Source organism: Callorhinchus milii, unplaced genomic scaffold (assembly GCF_018977255.1).
Source record: "Callorhinchus milii isolate IMCB2004 unplaced genomic scaffold, IMCB_Cmil_1.0 Scaffold9, whole genome shotgun sequence".
Classification (NCBI taxonomy): Eukaryota; Metazoa; Chordata; class Chondrichthyes; order Chimaeriformes; family Callorhinchidae; genus Callorhinchus; species Callorhinchus milii.
The window spans coordinates 8,606,551-8,622,666 of NW_024704750.1; the positions used below are offsets into that span (position 1 = coordinate 8,606,551).

Below are 16,116 nucleotides of genomic sequence, written 5' to 3' on the forward strand. Positions count from 1 at the left end.
ACCATAATTAGCTTTCAGTCAGATTTCAACAGGTTCACTCCACCCACATTGATGCAAGATGGGGCAAAATTGATAAGATCATATATTAGATCACACTTTCATCATGTGCTAGTGATTTGCTCTTTCCTCTCCTCCCACTCACGCTATGAACTCCTCCAATCGGGTTTCCATGCTGCCCACAGCTGCCCATGGAAACTGCTCTGGTCAAGGTCACAAACTACATCCTGAACTTGTGCGACCAGGGCTCCCTCTGCCTCCTCGTCCTCTCTGCCGCCTTTGACACTGTGGACCACTCAATCCTCCTCCACCACCTCTCCTCCCACCTCACTCTTCAAGGTTCTGTCCTTGACTGGTTCAGGTCCTACCTTTTGCACTGCCTCCACTTTGTCGCAGCAAATGGCTTCTCCTCCAGCCCCCACACCGTCTTGTGCAGCGTTCCTCAGTGCTCTGTCCTCACCTCTTCACCCTCTATATGCCCACCTTGGTGACATCATCTGCAGACATGGGGTAAATTTCCACATGTATGCGGATGACACCCAACTCTATCTCTCTGCCTCCACCCTCAACTCCAGGACCACTGGAGTCCTGTTCGACGGCCTGTCCAACATCAAGTCTTGGACGAGGGACAATTTTCTCCAACTCAACGTCAGCAAGTTCGAGGCCCTCCTGATTGGCTCGCGCCAGCGCATCTGCACCTCAGGGGCTGGCAGCGGCTGCACACTAAACATCACAAAGCTAGTCAAGAACCTGGGTGCCGTGTTTGACCCTGAACTGTCCTTTCTCCCCCACATCCACGCCATGACTGGCACTGCCTACTACCACCTCCGCAACATTGCCAGACTCCATCACTGCCTCACAAATCATCGCACACCAGGCTCCGTGACCCCATCACTCCCACCCTCACCTGACTCCACTGGCTCCCCATGCCTCAGAGGATCGAATTCAAAATCCTCGTCCTCACTTTCAAGGCCATCCATGGCCTTGCCCCCTCCTACCTCTCTGACCTGCTGACTCCGTACCAAAGTGCCCACTCCCTCCGTTCAGCGTGCTCCAGTCTGCCTCATGTCTCCCGCCCGACCCACCCTACCATCGGTGGCTGAGCTTTCAGCCTCTCTGCCCTCACACTCTGGAACTCCATCCCAAGGTCCCTTTGCCTCGCTTCCTCCCTTGCCTCCTTCAAAGCCGGTTTCAAGACCCTTCTCTTTGATCGTGTCTTCGGTCGCCCTCCCACCTATCTCTCTTCCCTCACCCCTACCCCACCCCTCCCCCGTGCTCAGGTCCTGACCCCTGACTGTCCAGTGCTTTGGGATGTCCTCCCAACATGAAAGACGCTCTATAAATGTAATTTTATTGTTGTTTTGTTGATGAGAAATGCATTCTCATCACATGCAAAGGGACAAAACCAGACTTTTAAGCAAAGGAATTCTATTTTGGAGAGCCACAAAGACATGGGATCTAAGACATGGATTTTTCCTCTTCCCCAGTCAAGAGGGTACTTGAAGCAACCCCAATTCAAATACAATTGAACAAATCAATACAAAACTGAGAATAAACCTTACTTTTCTGTGAAGTCTGATCAACTACTTTTTCTCTCTCGCTTCATTTATAGAAGCTCTCTCAGATTCAGTCTGAACAGATTACTAGAAAGGATGGAAGATGTAGGACATTGGATTTACTTAAGAAACAGCTTGATGCTTTAATGGGAAGAAGGTTGGTGGGTATTTTGGGAGTATGTGACCAAAAAGCCTTCATCATCAATCAATCATCATCAATACCACTCTAGTGCATCTCGCTTAATATCACTCTGTGCATTTTGTGATCTTGTTAGTTTTGAGATTTTATCTCTTTCCTCTGGTCCTCAGAATGTCTATTACATTTCCCTAGCCTCATCTTACAGCAGCTGACAATGTCAATATTGTTGTTTACCTCAATGTTGTCGGAAGGTGATAAGAACACATCTCTTTCATGTTTCCACCTACCTGGAAGCGGAGGATGATGGTCCAGATGAGACCCAGAGTCAGCCGGTGGCTTCCATCAACAATGTCGTGTGACCCCATGTTTTCAAGGTGCACTTTTTGCTCTTTCAGGAACTGAAGGGCTTTGTCTACATTTTCCAAACAATGAATACGCATCCGGCCCTTGGTTGGCTTTGGCTGAATGGGAAGAATAATGGCAACATGCATCAGTTCAAAAGAAAATGTAATAGAAAATGGGCAACAAAGTATATTCATACAATGTGTTCTCATGTAAAACAAACATCTAAAAGCACTTCACGGAATGAGATTTGTTAGAAATGTAGTGAACATTATGGAGGGAAACAGCGACTAACTTGCACCAGTGACGTGCTGCAAACCACAAGGTGAGCAGCTAATTCATTGTCATTTTGGGAGAGAATTTGAAAAGAGAAAGAATGTAAGCCAAGGTAGTGGAAACCACTTTATTTCCAAATAGAGTCAGGGACAGCAGAACCTCTTCACGTTCATTTGAATCAAAGCAGATGGGATCTCAGATGGTGAATCAGCCGACAAAAGAATAATGGTCTGGAATACGTAAACAACTCCTCTTTAACAGAGGGGAATTGAAGCAAATACAATGCCACCCTTTCAGCTTTGGACCTGCCTTCTAGGCCAGATAATGAGCTGAGCATTTCCTCTTAATAATAATCCTTGCATATAGCGCTTTTCACGACAGGAGGACGTCCCAAAGCGCTTCACAGAACACACTGTAAAGTGAATTGACTGTATATTTGTGGGCGAACGCAGCAGCCAATTGCGCACAGCAATGTCCCACAAACAGTCGTAGATTGAAAATGACCAATTTATTATTGTTTTTGGTTTTGGAGGGATTATTATTAGGCGTGTGGAGTAAGGAAACTTGCCCAAGGTTTCGCCCTGCCTGGAATAGAACTCAGGTCTCTCACTTGCAAAGCGAGTGCTCTAACAACTGAGCTACAGGACTCCACAAACAGTCTTCTTGTTTTAGCGTTGAGGTCCTGTATGTGAATTTGAGGCCTGTGAATCACGGGTTCATAGCAAAGAATTCCCAATAATTTATCACAGAATTCCCAAAAATTCAGCACAAAATGGCAAACTCACTCAGAAAGCCTATGATTGGTGTGGGGGCAAATGGAAGAAGAGAAAAAAAACAAGTTGCTTGTTTTTTTTAGATTAGAATTAAGCCACATTGTTGGGGCAAAGTTTACCATTCATCTGGCCCACAATATACACCTCACCTACGACAGTGTATTCCAGAGACTATCAGGTATCAAATGAGGAAATAATATTTCTATTCTCCAGCACTGATACCCCTCACAAACACAAAAATAAAGAAAAGCAGCAAGACAGACGTAAACATTGAAAACTCGATAAAATAAACATTACAAAACACACAAACTGTTTGCAGTTCAAAGTGCTTCAGATTATTTTAAATCAATGATAATCTCATCCGTGCATTTCATTTCTTCTTAAATAATAATGTCTGGTAAGTATGGGGCCCTCGATTTCAAAGGTAATAAATGTAATAAATGTTCATTGCAACTTTCTCAAGGCCTTGAATTATTCTGTTTTTGCAATCGACCATTGAACGCTCACGACAGCCAGGAACAAAGCAGTGAATCAAAAATGACACCCAATTCAAGAAACATACCAGTTGTTCTCCTGAAAGCACTTCCAGCAGTTTAATAAGCATACGGCCATCTCGCAGACCTGTATACAGGTCGGTAATCCGGCAGGTTACACGTGCCAGGTGAGAATTCACCCATTTTGTAAAAGTCTTCTTCTGCACAGCTTCTCTCTCATCTGCAAAACAATTGTAGAATTTATTGTTTGGGGTGTCACTTGTCACCATGTTTAACCACCAAGTGGACTGACGATGGTCTTAGCCATACAGTGAGTGTCTTAAACTTAACATGGTGTACAATAATCCCATGCCATTATTCGCAGAAAGGAGTTTCTCCCGGTGTCCTGGTGAACAATCTTGCAAATTAATCCTGATCTTTCATTTCATGGCTATTTGCAGGAAATTGCTATGTCCAAATAGGAGATAAGAAGAGCTCCCAATTCGGGGTGGGGGGAATCAGGATCTCTCTCGCATATTTGCACTGTATTGTGAAATGGTAACTGTCTGCAAACATCAAGAATAGATAAATCAAGAGAAAACTCATAGGTTTAAAATAGAAGCCAGGTATCGAACAAAGATCATTTACAGGATCTCCATATAAGGTAGACTGATGGCCACAGAAAACCGTTTGGGTAGGGCATTATTGACAGATTTATTAATGCAATGTAAACGTAAAAGCAACATAAAAGAATTCTAGCAGCAATATAAATCATTGCTCATTATATTTTAAAGGAATAAAACCTCAATAAGGTTTATAAATAATACAAATACCAAGTATTTAATTAAATCTGACATATTTATTAATTGTATGGGCAAAGTCAAATCATCTCCGCCTTTCTTAGCCGTGTTTGCTGGTGCACTAAACAATGCTAAGATGGAGGAAGCCTGGTTTAAAGGGAGAGGGAAGAGCTCTAAAATCAGGCACAGGTCAAGGGAGAAAATCAGAAAGGACACAATATGAATGGAGGAAGAAAAAGTAGTGCACAGCACACGGGTAAAATAAAAGGAAAAGGGATGGATGAAAGGATTGTGAGCTGCAAGGTGGGAGAAGGAAAGAGACAGCTGGCGAAGTGCAGCTCTGCTCTGCTTATTGGAACATCACCATAAAACTGATACAAGCAGATTAGACTCGCTTCATTCAATGCGTTCCCAGTTCTGTTCCAGTGTTCCTTAGCTTGGTGATATTTCTGCTCCAATCCCCAGTGATTCACCAGATTGCAAAAGGGCGCTATGTAAATGCAAGTTGTTGTTCTTGTTGTTATTCATTTCAAGTCTTCAATAAAATACAAACAAGCAGAGAGGCATGATGCACGAACCCAGCAAAAGCTGTATCTGGACTGGTATCATGAGCAATTTTACACAGGTGCAAAAGGTGAAGTTTCAGCTCTGATAGATGTCTCGACCCCAGTTTAGATGGGCTAATATAACAGCCAGCAGATTGCTTTTGGCCATAAAGATCTCCGATAACATTTTACACAATTCACCCAAACCAATCGGCTTTCCCGCACAGCATTCAAACCGTTTACACGCTTGATACTTTATCAGTTTTGCTGTCATCATTGTGATGACTTTAGGGGCTGTGTATTGAAAAGTCTGCACAATTGCAACAGCAGGACTTGTATCAAATGGATTGCTCAGAGTTCACTTATTTGTTGGGGCTTTTCAGTTTACTTTGGGATACAACAAGGCCAGCGCACACTTGGGGAAAAAATGAAAGTAGTGAGGGAGAGAAACTATCCTTTCATAGATAAATCGACTGTTCACTTTTAATGCTTACATAAATAATTGGGTGGTGTCAGCCTCATTCATGCAGATGAAAAGCAGGTAGAATTGCCTGCAGTATGGCATAAATTAACAATTTCATTCAGACAAACCCAATAATAGCTTGTGATAATAATAATCCTTGCATTTGATATAGTGTTGGGAGGATGTCACAAAGTGCTTCACAGAATTCACTGTAAAGTGTAGTGTGTATTTCTGTGAGGAAATCGAACTTAGAAATTGAAACAAAAAATTGGGCAAGTTGGCTCATCCAGTCGATCTACGCTGGTGCTAACTACTCTAGTTCCAAAAAGAATCAAAGACTCCAATGCCAAAGACAATCATTGTTAAAGCAACCCTCACTCAGCATTTAATTCACGTTATTCCTGATGAACACAAGCAAAAATATAACGTTTGTCAAAAGCATTTGATGAGAATGACAAAGCTGGTATTATGAAGTGTCCAAGAGATTCAAACAGCGCACAGTAAAACAGAGAGCATTGTAAGTGCACAGTAATTGTTTATTTCAGACAAACATTCAATGTGCACATCACCTCCCTCAATGATTAACAAGGAAATAAACACATAGCCATTCCCTTAATTAACAGTAAATATGTGTGTGGGTGGGGGTGGTGGGGAAATCCATTCCCCAATAAGAACTGAGGCAGAGCCAGCCAGAATTAGCAGGCTATTTGCACTATGCAGTGAGAATTCACTCAACATTGCTTCTTCGAGTGATTTAAAATGGATGAAAAGTGCAATAAGTAACAGTTCGGAGGAACTGACAGAGCCATAGCTGGGGAAGGAGGAGGGGGAAAGTAACGAGAAAGATTGTCTGTTTGTGGCAAACTCAAAGGCAAGTATCTTAGCCATTACCTGGTTAGTTCTCCACTAGTCATTCACTACTTTGATGCCTTTTTTCTATAATAATACTTGTATTTGATATAGCACCTTATCTGAAGTATATAAAATATTTTTCCCACCTCTTTCAATTTCAGGTTGTATTATTTGAGATAAAGACTAATTCAGAGAGAAATTTCACTTGAGTCTAGATTTACTCTATTTATAATGGCATTTTAGAATATTTCATATAACATCTCAATGAGTTTCAATCATATCTTTTTAGAATTTAGAGAAATCCCTCAAAATACAGCTAAATTTAAAAACCTCTGGACTTTCTAAAAGGCTACATAAAATGAGATTACTCGGTGGAATTTCTCTTCAGCAGTTTAACAATCTATGAACGAGTCGTGGACACAAAAAGGTGCACATTGGAGCAGCAGCTGAAAATAAACTAGGTACATGAGAAAGCACTTAATCTAATCCATGTGACATTAAATAATCACCAAGACACAGAGAATGGCAACATTACTCTTGGGACATTGAAAAAAAATTCCCAATAATTCTTAGTAACTGAATGAGCTCAGAAAGGGCCAGTAACAAATGCCTGTTCCATCTCTGTGTGCATCATGCTAGCTAAATATAAATAGTGCTGTGCTGTCTATAAGACACTAACCTGCGTGAAGAACCACCATTCACACATAGTCCGCCAACAGGCTGCTAAGCCAGTGCTTAGGGTTCCTAAATTACCTGAGCAAAGAGCTGTGGGGTCTGAGCAAGTGATAAATGAACGGTGGTTACATGAGTACATAAGGGACCAATGTTGATCTCCAATATGCTATAACCACGATGGTCCACAAAGTGTTTTCTCAGTAGGATTCTGCATCCCGACTTTATCACGGTTCATTAAAAACACTGAAACCAGAAAAAGAACCAGTGTTGACCATTAGGCATCTATTTTAAAGATGCCTCAAATATGCACACTAGATTTTCGTAGGTGTGCTAGTCATGTGGCGGAATGGGTTCGTGGAAGAATTCTTGATTTTAAAGTGATTTCTATTGCCACAAAAATATATTCAGGTTGTTACTGCTCCAAAATGTTACAAGTTACAACGGGGTCAGCCTGGCTCAGTTAGGAACACTCTCACCTCCAAGTCAGAAGGTTGTGGGATCAAGCCCCAATCAGGAATTTGAACTGAGTCCAGGCTGATGCTCCAATGCAGTCCTGTATTGTCTGAGGTGTGCCATCCTTCAAATGAGACATTAAACCTGTTCAGGTGGAAGTTAAGATCCCATGGCACTAGTCGTAAAGCGAAGGGAGTTCCTCCCAGTGTCCTGGCCTAAATTCCTCCAGATAAAAATCAGTCATTCACTTCATGGCTGTTTGTGGGACATTTCTGTGTGCAAATCGGTTTCGAGAGTTTTCAATATGATGTGATAAAGCCAAGGATTATTATGATTATAAATTCAGTGCACACAATCCAAGAACACTACAGAGGTAAGTAGCTAATTGAGAGAAACTTTAAAGATGTACAATGTGAACGGTTATTTTATTTATTTTTTTAATTTAAAATCTGCATGTAAGCAAATACCCCATCTTCAAATATGGTAATTTGAAGGGCAATGCAAAGAAATAATGTTCTAGTGTGCTGGAGTTAAACACAAAAAAAGAGTGAATTCAACAGCACGTTAGTTGCAACTCTGGAGATTTGTGTTCTGAAAATTTAGAGACAGAGCCTCAGTCTCCATTGATACCTTCAATGAGCTTTCTCCTACAGCACATAATTGCCAGTCCTGGACAGGTTGTCAGTTGGAATTGGAAAGAAGCTAAAACAGCCTGAAAAAGGAGAACTTTTCTCTCCCTAGACTTCAAGCACATCCTAAGGTAGGTCAAACAAGTGTACGCCACATTGGATAACTAGAGACATCAAAGTCCTAATCAATGAGGAAAGGGTGAACATGTGGGAGCTGGGGTTCTAACTTGGACAGTCAAGTAAAATAACAATGGAAAAACTAGAAAGGAAGGGATTAGAGTGATTCATTTTTCTCTGGAAAATACAGCGCTGAAAGAGTTAATGTGCACACATTTCTTTCAATGGTGAAAGGTGCTGGCCTGAGCGGTCAGTTTGCAAAGCATTGAGCAAACAGTCACTGGGCATGCATTCAGCTTGGAGTTTTAAAAGCAGCGGTTGAGTCAGGACTTGGATTTCTATAAACGTTTTCATTCCAAACGTTTGAGTCAAAAATCTGTTCGAATCATCTGCATGCAGGGTGCTGGTGACCAGACTCTGAAAGCGCTATCTGGTGTATAACAGCGTATAATGCAAAATCCAAATTGTTTCCAGTTTCTTTTCGACAGCCTCAACACTTGACTGGCTAATGATTTCTTTTTATTTAATAATTTATGCACTCACTGTTTTCACTTGCTACCGGTAACTCTCTTTGCCATTTAACCTGGGTGTGCAGTACTTTACACTTAACGCCACGCATTCTCGCTTTCCCTTCTACCCACCCCCACCCGGTTCTGACTTTTATGCACATTCACTGAACCTTTCAATACAACAATCGTAATGTGGTCTTAGTACAATAGTCTATTGTGCAATAGTCTTCCGTCTTCAGTCTGGAAGCTATACCTATGGTCAATAAACACACCCCTCGTTGGTTTCCAAAAAAGGTAAATGGTTAATAAGAAAACAGCCAAACGTTCCAAGTAATTGGATTTTATATACAAGCTTTTATATACAAGCGTATTTATATTTTATATACAAGCGTATTTAGGTCTCATTTCTACTATTTTATCTCAATTAAAGCAGGACATGGGCTATGCTTAGACAGAGATAAGAGTGTACCTTGTAACTGTTTGAAACGTCCATCCATGATATTGTAAGCCGTCTGATGTGAAGGATTGTAACCTGGAGACATTCCTGCCATGTCAGACATGAGTAGAGCGGTTGAGGCACAGTGGCCGAAACCTTTAGCAGGTGGATCTGCACAGCTGCAATACCACAGGCAGTTTCAGAATCCACTGGAAGGTGGAGCCCTCAAGTTGATAGTTAATTTCCCTTTTCCACGTTAGTAGTGCTCCAGCTCTGCTCGAGAGAGTTTCTGAGTGGATAACGTAACCCTCGTCTAACAGTTCAATGCCAAGCCTCCACTCACAGCCCTGCTCTACCTGCTGCGTAAACAGACACACACATACACACTGAAGATTTGCATATGAATTGGCTTTTTTTTGAGCACGTCCGTATCATAATAATCAGGCTGAGTGATGTCACTTCTAATGTGTCCACAAAGCAGTGTGGAAAAAAAGAGGTAAGGCTCCAACAACAGCAGAAGAGCAGACCGGATATCACAGTGCAAATATTAGCAGTGTACTCAAAGTCTCCTTGAGGCCAGCCTGACTATAAACTGAGTATATCTACAGTACATAGAAGTTGGGTTTATAAGCAGTGATATATATCATTAATACCTACATGATGGCAAATTAAAGAAAAATATTCAATAGTACGGTATAACCAGAACAATATTCCTTCAATGGCCAATAGACCGCCTGATAAAATGACACCTCCGTTATATTGCTGGTTTGTGTGGTATCGGTGGGAACTGTGTTGTGAAATGGTAATTATATAAATTGACTTTATACAGCAGCAGCAGCAATTTGAGATCTCACAACGCTTTACAGAGATATTGCTGGACAACAAGTAGGGATGGTGGAGGGGGGCAGGCAAGAGAGGGACAACCTTAGGAGGCGTTTTAGGCCCCTAAAGACAAATACAACAGGGGCAAAACTGAGGGAGTTCCACAGGATGGGGGCATAATGGCTGAAATTAGGGCAGAGGGGCGTAGGCAAAAGGCAGGAGTTTGAGAGTGGAGTGTGCAAACAGAAGAGCGAAGCTGGAGAGGCATTTCACAGCACATTATATTCTGTGAAAATGACGCGGTACTATAAAATGCATACCACACAGACACACTTAGTTGCACAATGCAAGCACACAAGAATGTACATTTTACATTCATCAATATTTACTCTTCCGTCAAATAGGATTGTCAGCCTTGGGTGAAGATTTCCAATCTCATTTTACAACAACAACAACAACAACAAGATTCCATTTATAAAGCGCCTTTCACGTCAGGAGGACGTCCCAAGGCGCTGGGACAACAACTTGCATTTATATAGCGTACTTCATGGCGGACGACGTCTCGGAGCGCCTTTCACATTGGGAGGACGTTGTACAATGAGGGATTTGGACCTGAGCTGGGGGTTGGGATAAGGAGGGATGGAGGGCAGGGAGGGTTGAGGTAGGAGGGTGAAGGGACCTTACAGCAAGCAGAAAGAGCAGGCTTTCACTGCATCAGTTTAAGCTGCATTCAAGCACAAACTCACTCACTCACCACCCAGCTTTGCCGCCCTCCACGTTAACACATTTATCGATGCCTTATAGTGGATATTGACGTGCAGGTTTTATTTGATTCACGGCGAGGTTTTTGTTTTATCAGCAGCAGGTGAAATAACAGACAGTAGCAGACAAAGCCTCCTGCCACAGTCATTCAATTCAAACTACATTCAATTCAGTGGATATAACAAGGCCACGTGATTCTCTGCATTTGTGATAAGGGATTACAATTTTAAGAAATGTTTTAAAAGCAGATTGGAAGGGTGCAAGGCAGAGGGATTTTAGCAGATGGTTGCTGAGAGTGGGTAAGACGAAACAACTAAATCTAAGGCAGACAAACTGTCAGGTGTGGCGACTATTTGTAGGCAGACGTAGCAGCCATTCTGTGTAATCTAGGACATTAATGGTAGATGAAGCACGACAGCAATTCTTCAGCAGTGCTGATGGTCTCACACCGCACAGTTGCTTCTGTCGGTGAAAGGATGCTCAGAACATCTCAGCAGCACTGTCATGGTCTATTTCCTCCATGGGTTTGGATTGTAAATCTTTTGTTGGAAAGTACTGCATTGTCTGGACCGAGTGACAATTAACTGCACTCATTTGCCATTTCCTTCGCTATTGCAGTTTTATGTAATGGATACTTGAGCTGAAGAGTTGCTGCTAACACCCATGGAGTATTTTGACAATCAGCATCAAGAGTTTTGTTTGATGTTGTATGCTCTTTTATCATTACCTTCAGGCTTATAAACCAAGACAGCAAAAATAAAAAGAATGGGTCAAAATTTGGTACACGCTTTTCATATTTTAATAACAGCAGCGTTTTATTGCCTGGAGCAGCAAAAGACATTTCATCTTCAGTATAATGATGCCACGTGCAAGCTAAACTTGAAAGCTTTCACAACCCAATTAAAGGCTTTTGACAAGAGTTGAAATAATAGGTTGAAGTACTTGGCAATCAAACCAACAAACAAACAAACAAAGAAGCAGGGTTAGTCACACATTTTTCATTCAATACTTTTTGATTCCTATTTCTCTGTAGCTGCAACAATGTTTTCCCAATATTGTCACATTAAATCTATATTATCAGAAATGGAGAAGTCTACAGAGACAATGTCGGATGCCAAACAAGGAAGGAGGGAGAGGTGATCATAGAGAGGTGATCATAGTCTCAAAGAGTTAGGCAGGATTAAAAGACAAGCGCAACAAGCATTTAGATCATGCCCTTCCACACGGGTTAGCATCCAGGAGTGCTTGAGAGTAGCGGTGGCTCTGACAATGAGCTAGGGGGAGAGCAGAGGGAGGTGGGAAGTGACCGTGAGCACGATCAAAAAAGGAAAGTCTTTAGGTGGGGTTCCAAGATGGGGAGGGAGGGGGGCAAGGCAGAGGGATTGAAGGAGAAAGTTCCAGAGTTTTGAAGGGTACAGAGAGGGATGAGTCGGAGGCAGTTCCAAAGGGTGGATGGAGTGTAGTTGCTGAAGACTCAGCCAATGAAGGTGGGCATTGGTCACGCAGCAGGCATGAACTTGCTGAGCGGAGGGGAGCAAGCAGACAAGTAGGGTAAGAAGAAAGTCACAGCGATCACAGGGAGGGGGCAAGGGCACAAGGGGAATTTTCGGTGGGGCCAAGAACCTTGAAATGGATTCAGAGTTGAAGAAATTTGCCATTGTAATGCAGATCAACTGAGGACATACAGTGCCTCATAACCACTATCATCAGAAATTTAACATCACACAAGAAATTGCATTCAATATGGAATTTATCAGAGCAGCTCTGGACTTGTACAGAAATCTGCAAGATGAGTCGAATTCCAGAACACAATATTCATCAAAACATCCAGCAAAATATCCTCTTAAATATTCTCTTGACTCACAAGATCGGTTCACAATTTGAAATCAAAGTTGTATGGATCCCCCATTGCCATTAGCCACATTCCCAGAGCAGTCATTAATGTTCCAGTATATTTACAGTCAAGCTTGTGATAAATGTAGGGCAGCATTATAAGTCAAACAGCTCAGCCCTTTAGTGCATCAACATCATAGTGCAACAAACAGAATCACTTGCACTGATATTCATTTCAAATAATAATTACCATCATTCCATGTGAATATTTAAAAAAGACGTGCATCAACATTGCCAGGGAAAAACATATAGACATAATTTATAGACATAATTTATTAACATATTGCTTAATTTTTGCATGGTGGAATTTCAAGTGTGCCACTGGAAATAGAGAATCTTGGTAAAAAAATAATAATCCTTGCATTTGATATAGCACAGTATCACGTTCGTTTAGATGTCTCAAAGCGTTTCACAGAATATACTGTAAAGTGAATTGACTGTATATTTTGTGAGCGAAATGCATTCATCTTGGTAACAAGATCAAGGTGAAAAAAGGAGAATTTCATCCTTAGCTGTTCCAACACAATTACTGGAGGAAAAGAACATGCAGAAAAATAGATGAGTTATTTATTGAGCTCCTTGATGCAATCTGATTTCAACTCAGATGAACTATATCCAGGGAAAGGCCACTTTCTGTAGACAAGGCCACAAAAACACAGCAATGCATATTTGATTTCCTCACTCTGTAAGAAAGCGATGAGGAAGCACATCCCTTTAAAATGAGAGAATCTGCTCAGTCTAAAGCCACAAAATTAAAGTCTGTTCATTTGAAAGTCGGTGGTGAGTGAGAGAGAAGTGAAGTGGGGACTTTTTGCCAAGTTAATTGGACTTTGGGCCCAGTAGCAGAATTGCAGAGGAGTGCTCTCGCTATGGCAACACAACCGAGGGTCTGAGGCCAAATTGTGAGCAACATGGAGTAATTATGGGAGAAAGAATCGAGGATTACACACACCTAGTGTAACTAGAGCAGGTGCCCCACCTGTGAAACAAACATACACAAATGCAAACATTCTTCTTATTTTCAAAGCAAAGCTAACATAGGCGTTTAGCGCAAAAGTAACTGCAGTGCAACTAAAAGGTTTTGACCACTCATATCAGGATCTGTTTCTCCAGTCCGTCTGCACTTGGGCACATCACTGATAACAAAGCTGCAAATAGTTTTATTGATTCAATCTCAAATTCATGTACTGTACTCCTTCAAATTCCATTATCAAGAAATGCTAATTTTGCTTGAGCTGAAAAGACACCAACACAGAAATGCTGGTGGTTAAATACATTGCTTGACATACACAGAACGCAAACCCTCTTGCCCAATTCACCTAAGCTGTTACAAAATGCTTTTGGCTGTTCAGGTCACTGAACATCATCCTTTGTAATATTATATCCAGTGACTGGCTACCACAACTGCTATCACGCAATTGGCTTGAATTCAAACCTGCTATGAAAAACAGATCCCAGAATCCACCTACCAGATTGAACACTTCAATATCCAGCATTGGGCAGTCCAATATCAGGCTCACTCTGCAAAGGGTTTTGTTAATGTTTAATCTGACTCTGACATGGTATTTTAGTAAATGTCATGTTCACCTGGAATAATCTGATTCCTTAAGTGGACATTTTTAACGTGTGAAACGACAGAGCGAGTGTCAGCAAGCTGAATGACCATGAGAAGAGGAGAAAACATCAACAGATATCCATACATATGCACTCTCCAGCAGAGGCTAGCAGAAGATGGCAGAGTAAGAACACATTTTAAATAGAAAGCTCGTGGCATTTTTATAGCACCTTGCATTGAAGACCTCAAAGTACTACACAGTAATTACAAGAGTAGCAACAATCTATTTGTCACGAAATTGCTGCCAATGCTAGAATTTTATTGTAATTTATATTTTGTTAAAAGTGAGTTACACTCATAATTAACTTCAATGATCTGAACTACAATCATTTGTCACAGCAGTATTCTACAAATGATCACATTACTGACATTTTAGCATTTTAATTCATTAAAAAGCATTTTAAAGGAGCTTTGGAAAGGACAATGTCACACTGAAGAGAACAGTGTCAATTCAACTTTGAAAAATGTGACTGAGGTCAAATGAAAAATCACGCTTCTAAACCCAGAACTATAAATTAGGATGCACCAAGACAGTAGGAAGACATGAGTTTAGAGAGTTTCAATGGGCATTTTCAGTATAAAGATCAGGAAGTATTTCTTTATGCTGAGGGTAATTAATGACTGGAACAGAAAGAGTTGTTGAACCTTGGACAGTGAGTTCATTTAAAAAAAACAGATGCTGTGATGAGATATTGTAAAAGGATGAGACAAAATCAGCTGAAAAGCTTTCTTCATCCCATCTCATGATCTTGTGTACAAGTGCCCACAAAGACTTGCCACTTCACTCCAGGTACCAGTCTAAAGTCACACAGTCAAAGCAGAAACCCTTCCAAATCTCAGCTGCGACAGGGAAGGGGCCGAATGCTTCCCCACAAATTTGCCCTTCATTTTTATACTGAAGGTTAAATTTAATCATCAATCAAGCTGAACTATTTATAAAGATTGTAACATCTCCAAGACCGGAAAACTTAAACAAGGTCAGCACATTTTTGCAGTTCCTTAGTATTCATTTAAAAATGTAAAGTGGGTTATTGGTAGTTGGCAGTGTTTTATAATTTTCTCTTATGGTCATTAACTTAAATTACGAATGAGCAATGTGACAGGCACAGCTTCTGACCTATCGAAGAGGAAAAGGTCAGAAAATATAAAAACTGATCTTGTAGTATTAGGTTTTCTGCAGTTTTGGGGAGCATATTGTCTGAGACGTTTTTGAGTGAGAAAGAAGTTAAAATTCAACTGAGTAAATAAGTCTTTTTTTTAAAGCAGGTGCTACCTTATCCAGTGAAATCAACTGTATGATAAAAATCAACTGTGCAATAAACACTGCTTTTCCTTTAGAAATGTATTGCACAGGATGCTTTGTTTAATTTTGAGTGGTTGGGTGTTAATTATTGCAGGTGAGAACATTTGGAAAATTAAATCAATCGAATGGATAAAACCAATTGTTATTGGTTATTGTTTTGGGGGAGGGGAAGAAAGAGGATAGGCTGCATTGACTGATGCCAAAAACACTGCAATCGAACCTGAGCTTAAGACAAGCTTGATTTAACAGTCGCCTGGTTTAAAGAACCGATCTGTCTTTAAACAAGGTACTGATGCACTCCAGTTAAACTGGTACTAAGATTAAGCATCTGCAGTCACGAGTAAGCATTTAACAGGTTGCACTGGAATGCCGTCAGTTAAAAATGTTGTGACCATTATTGCACAGCAGAGGTCATCCCAAGAATTCAAGGACAAATCTGTTAGCATTTAATACTGCAAAACAAGTCTCAATCCAGGCAGCTGGAGAGATCCAACAGTGAACTGTTAAAGCAGGAGTCTTAACATCGATTCCCAGCCCTGACTGACATTTCTGTACTTGTTCAAAGAGTACCAGCAGTTGCTGCCGGGGTTACTGGAGGAAAACCTTTCATCTCAGGTGGAAGGTTAACAGAAGACAATCACCCCCCTCACTAGCAGCCACTTTTCAAACGGAGGCTGGAAATCCCA

The 16,116-nt window shown here is 41.2% G+C and overlaps 1 protein-coding gene across 1 annotated transcript in view; it reads right to left on the bottom strand.

The window, feature by feature from the left end:
* The window catches only part of LOC103175225 (spectrin beta chain, non-erythrocytic 1), a 77,561-nt gene that overhangs the window by 39,863 nt on the left and 21,582 nt on the right, over positions 1–16,116 (bottom strand). The window contains exons 3-4 of the mRNA XM_042338063.1: positions 3,646–3,797; positions 1,980–2,153 (exon numbers count right to left, since the gene is read on the bottom strand). Coding sequence (XP_042193997.1) covers positions 1,980–2,153; positions 3,646–3,797 — 326 coding nt within the window. The remainder of the gene's footprint in view (positions 1–1,979; positions 2,154–3,645; positions 3,798–16,116) is intronic.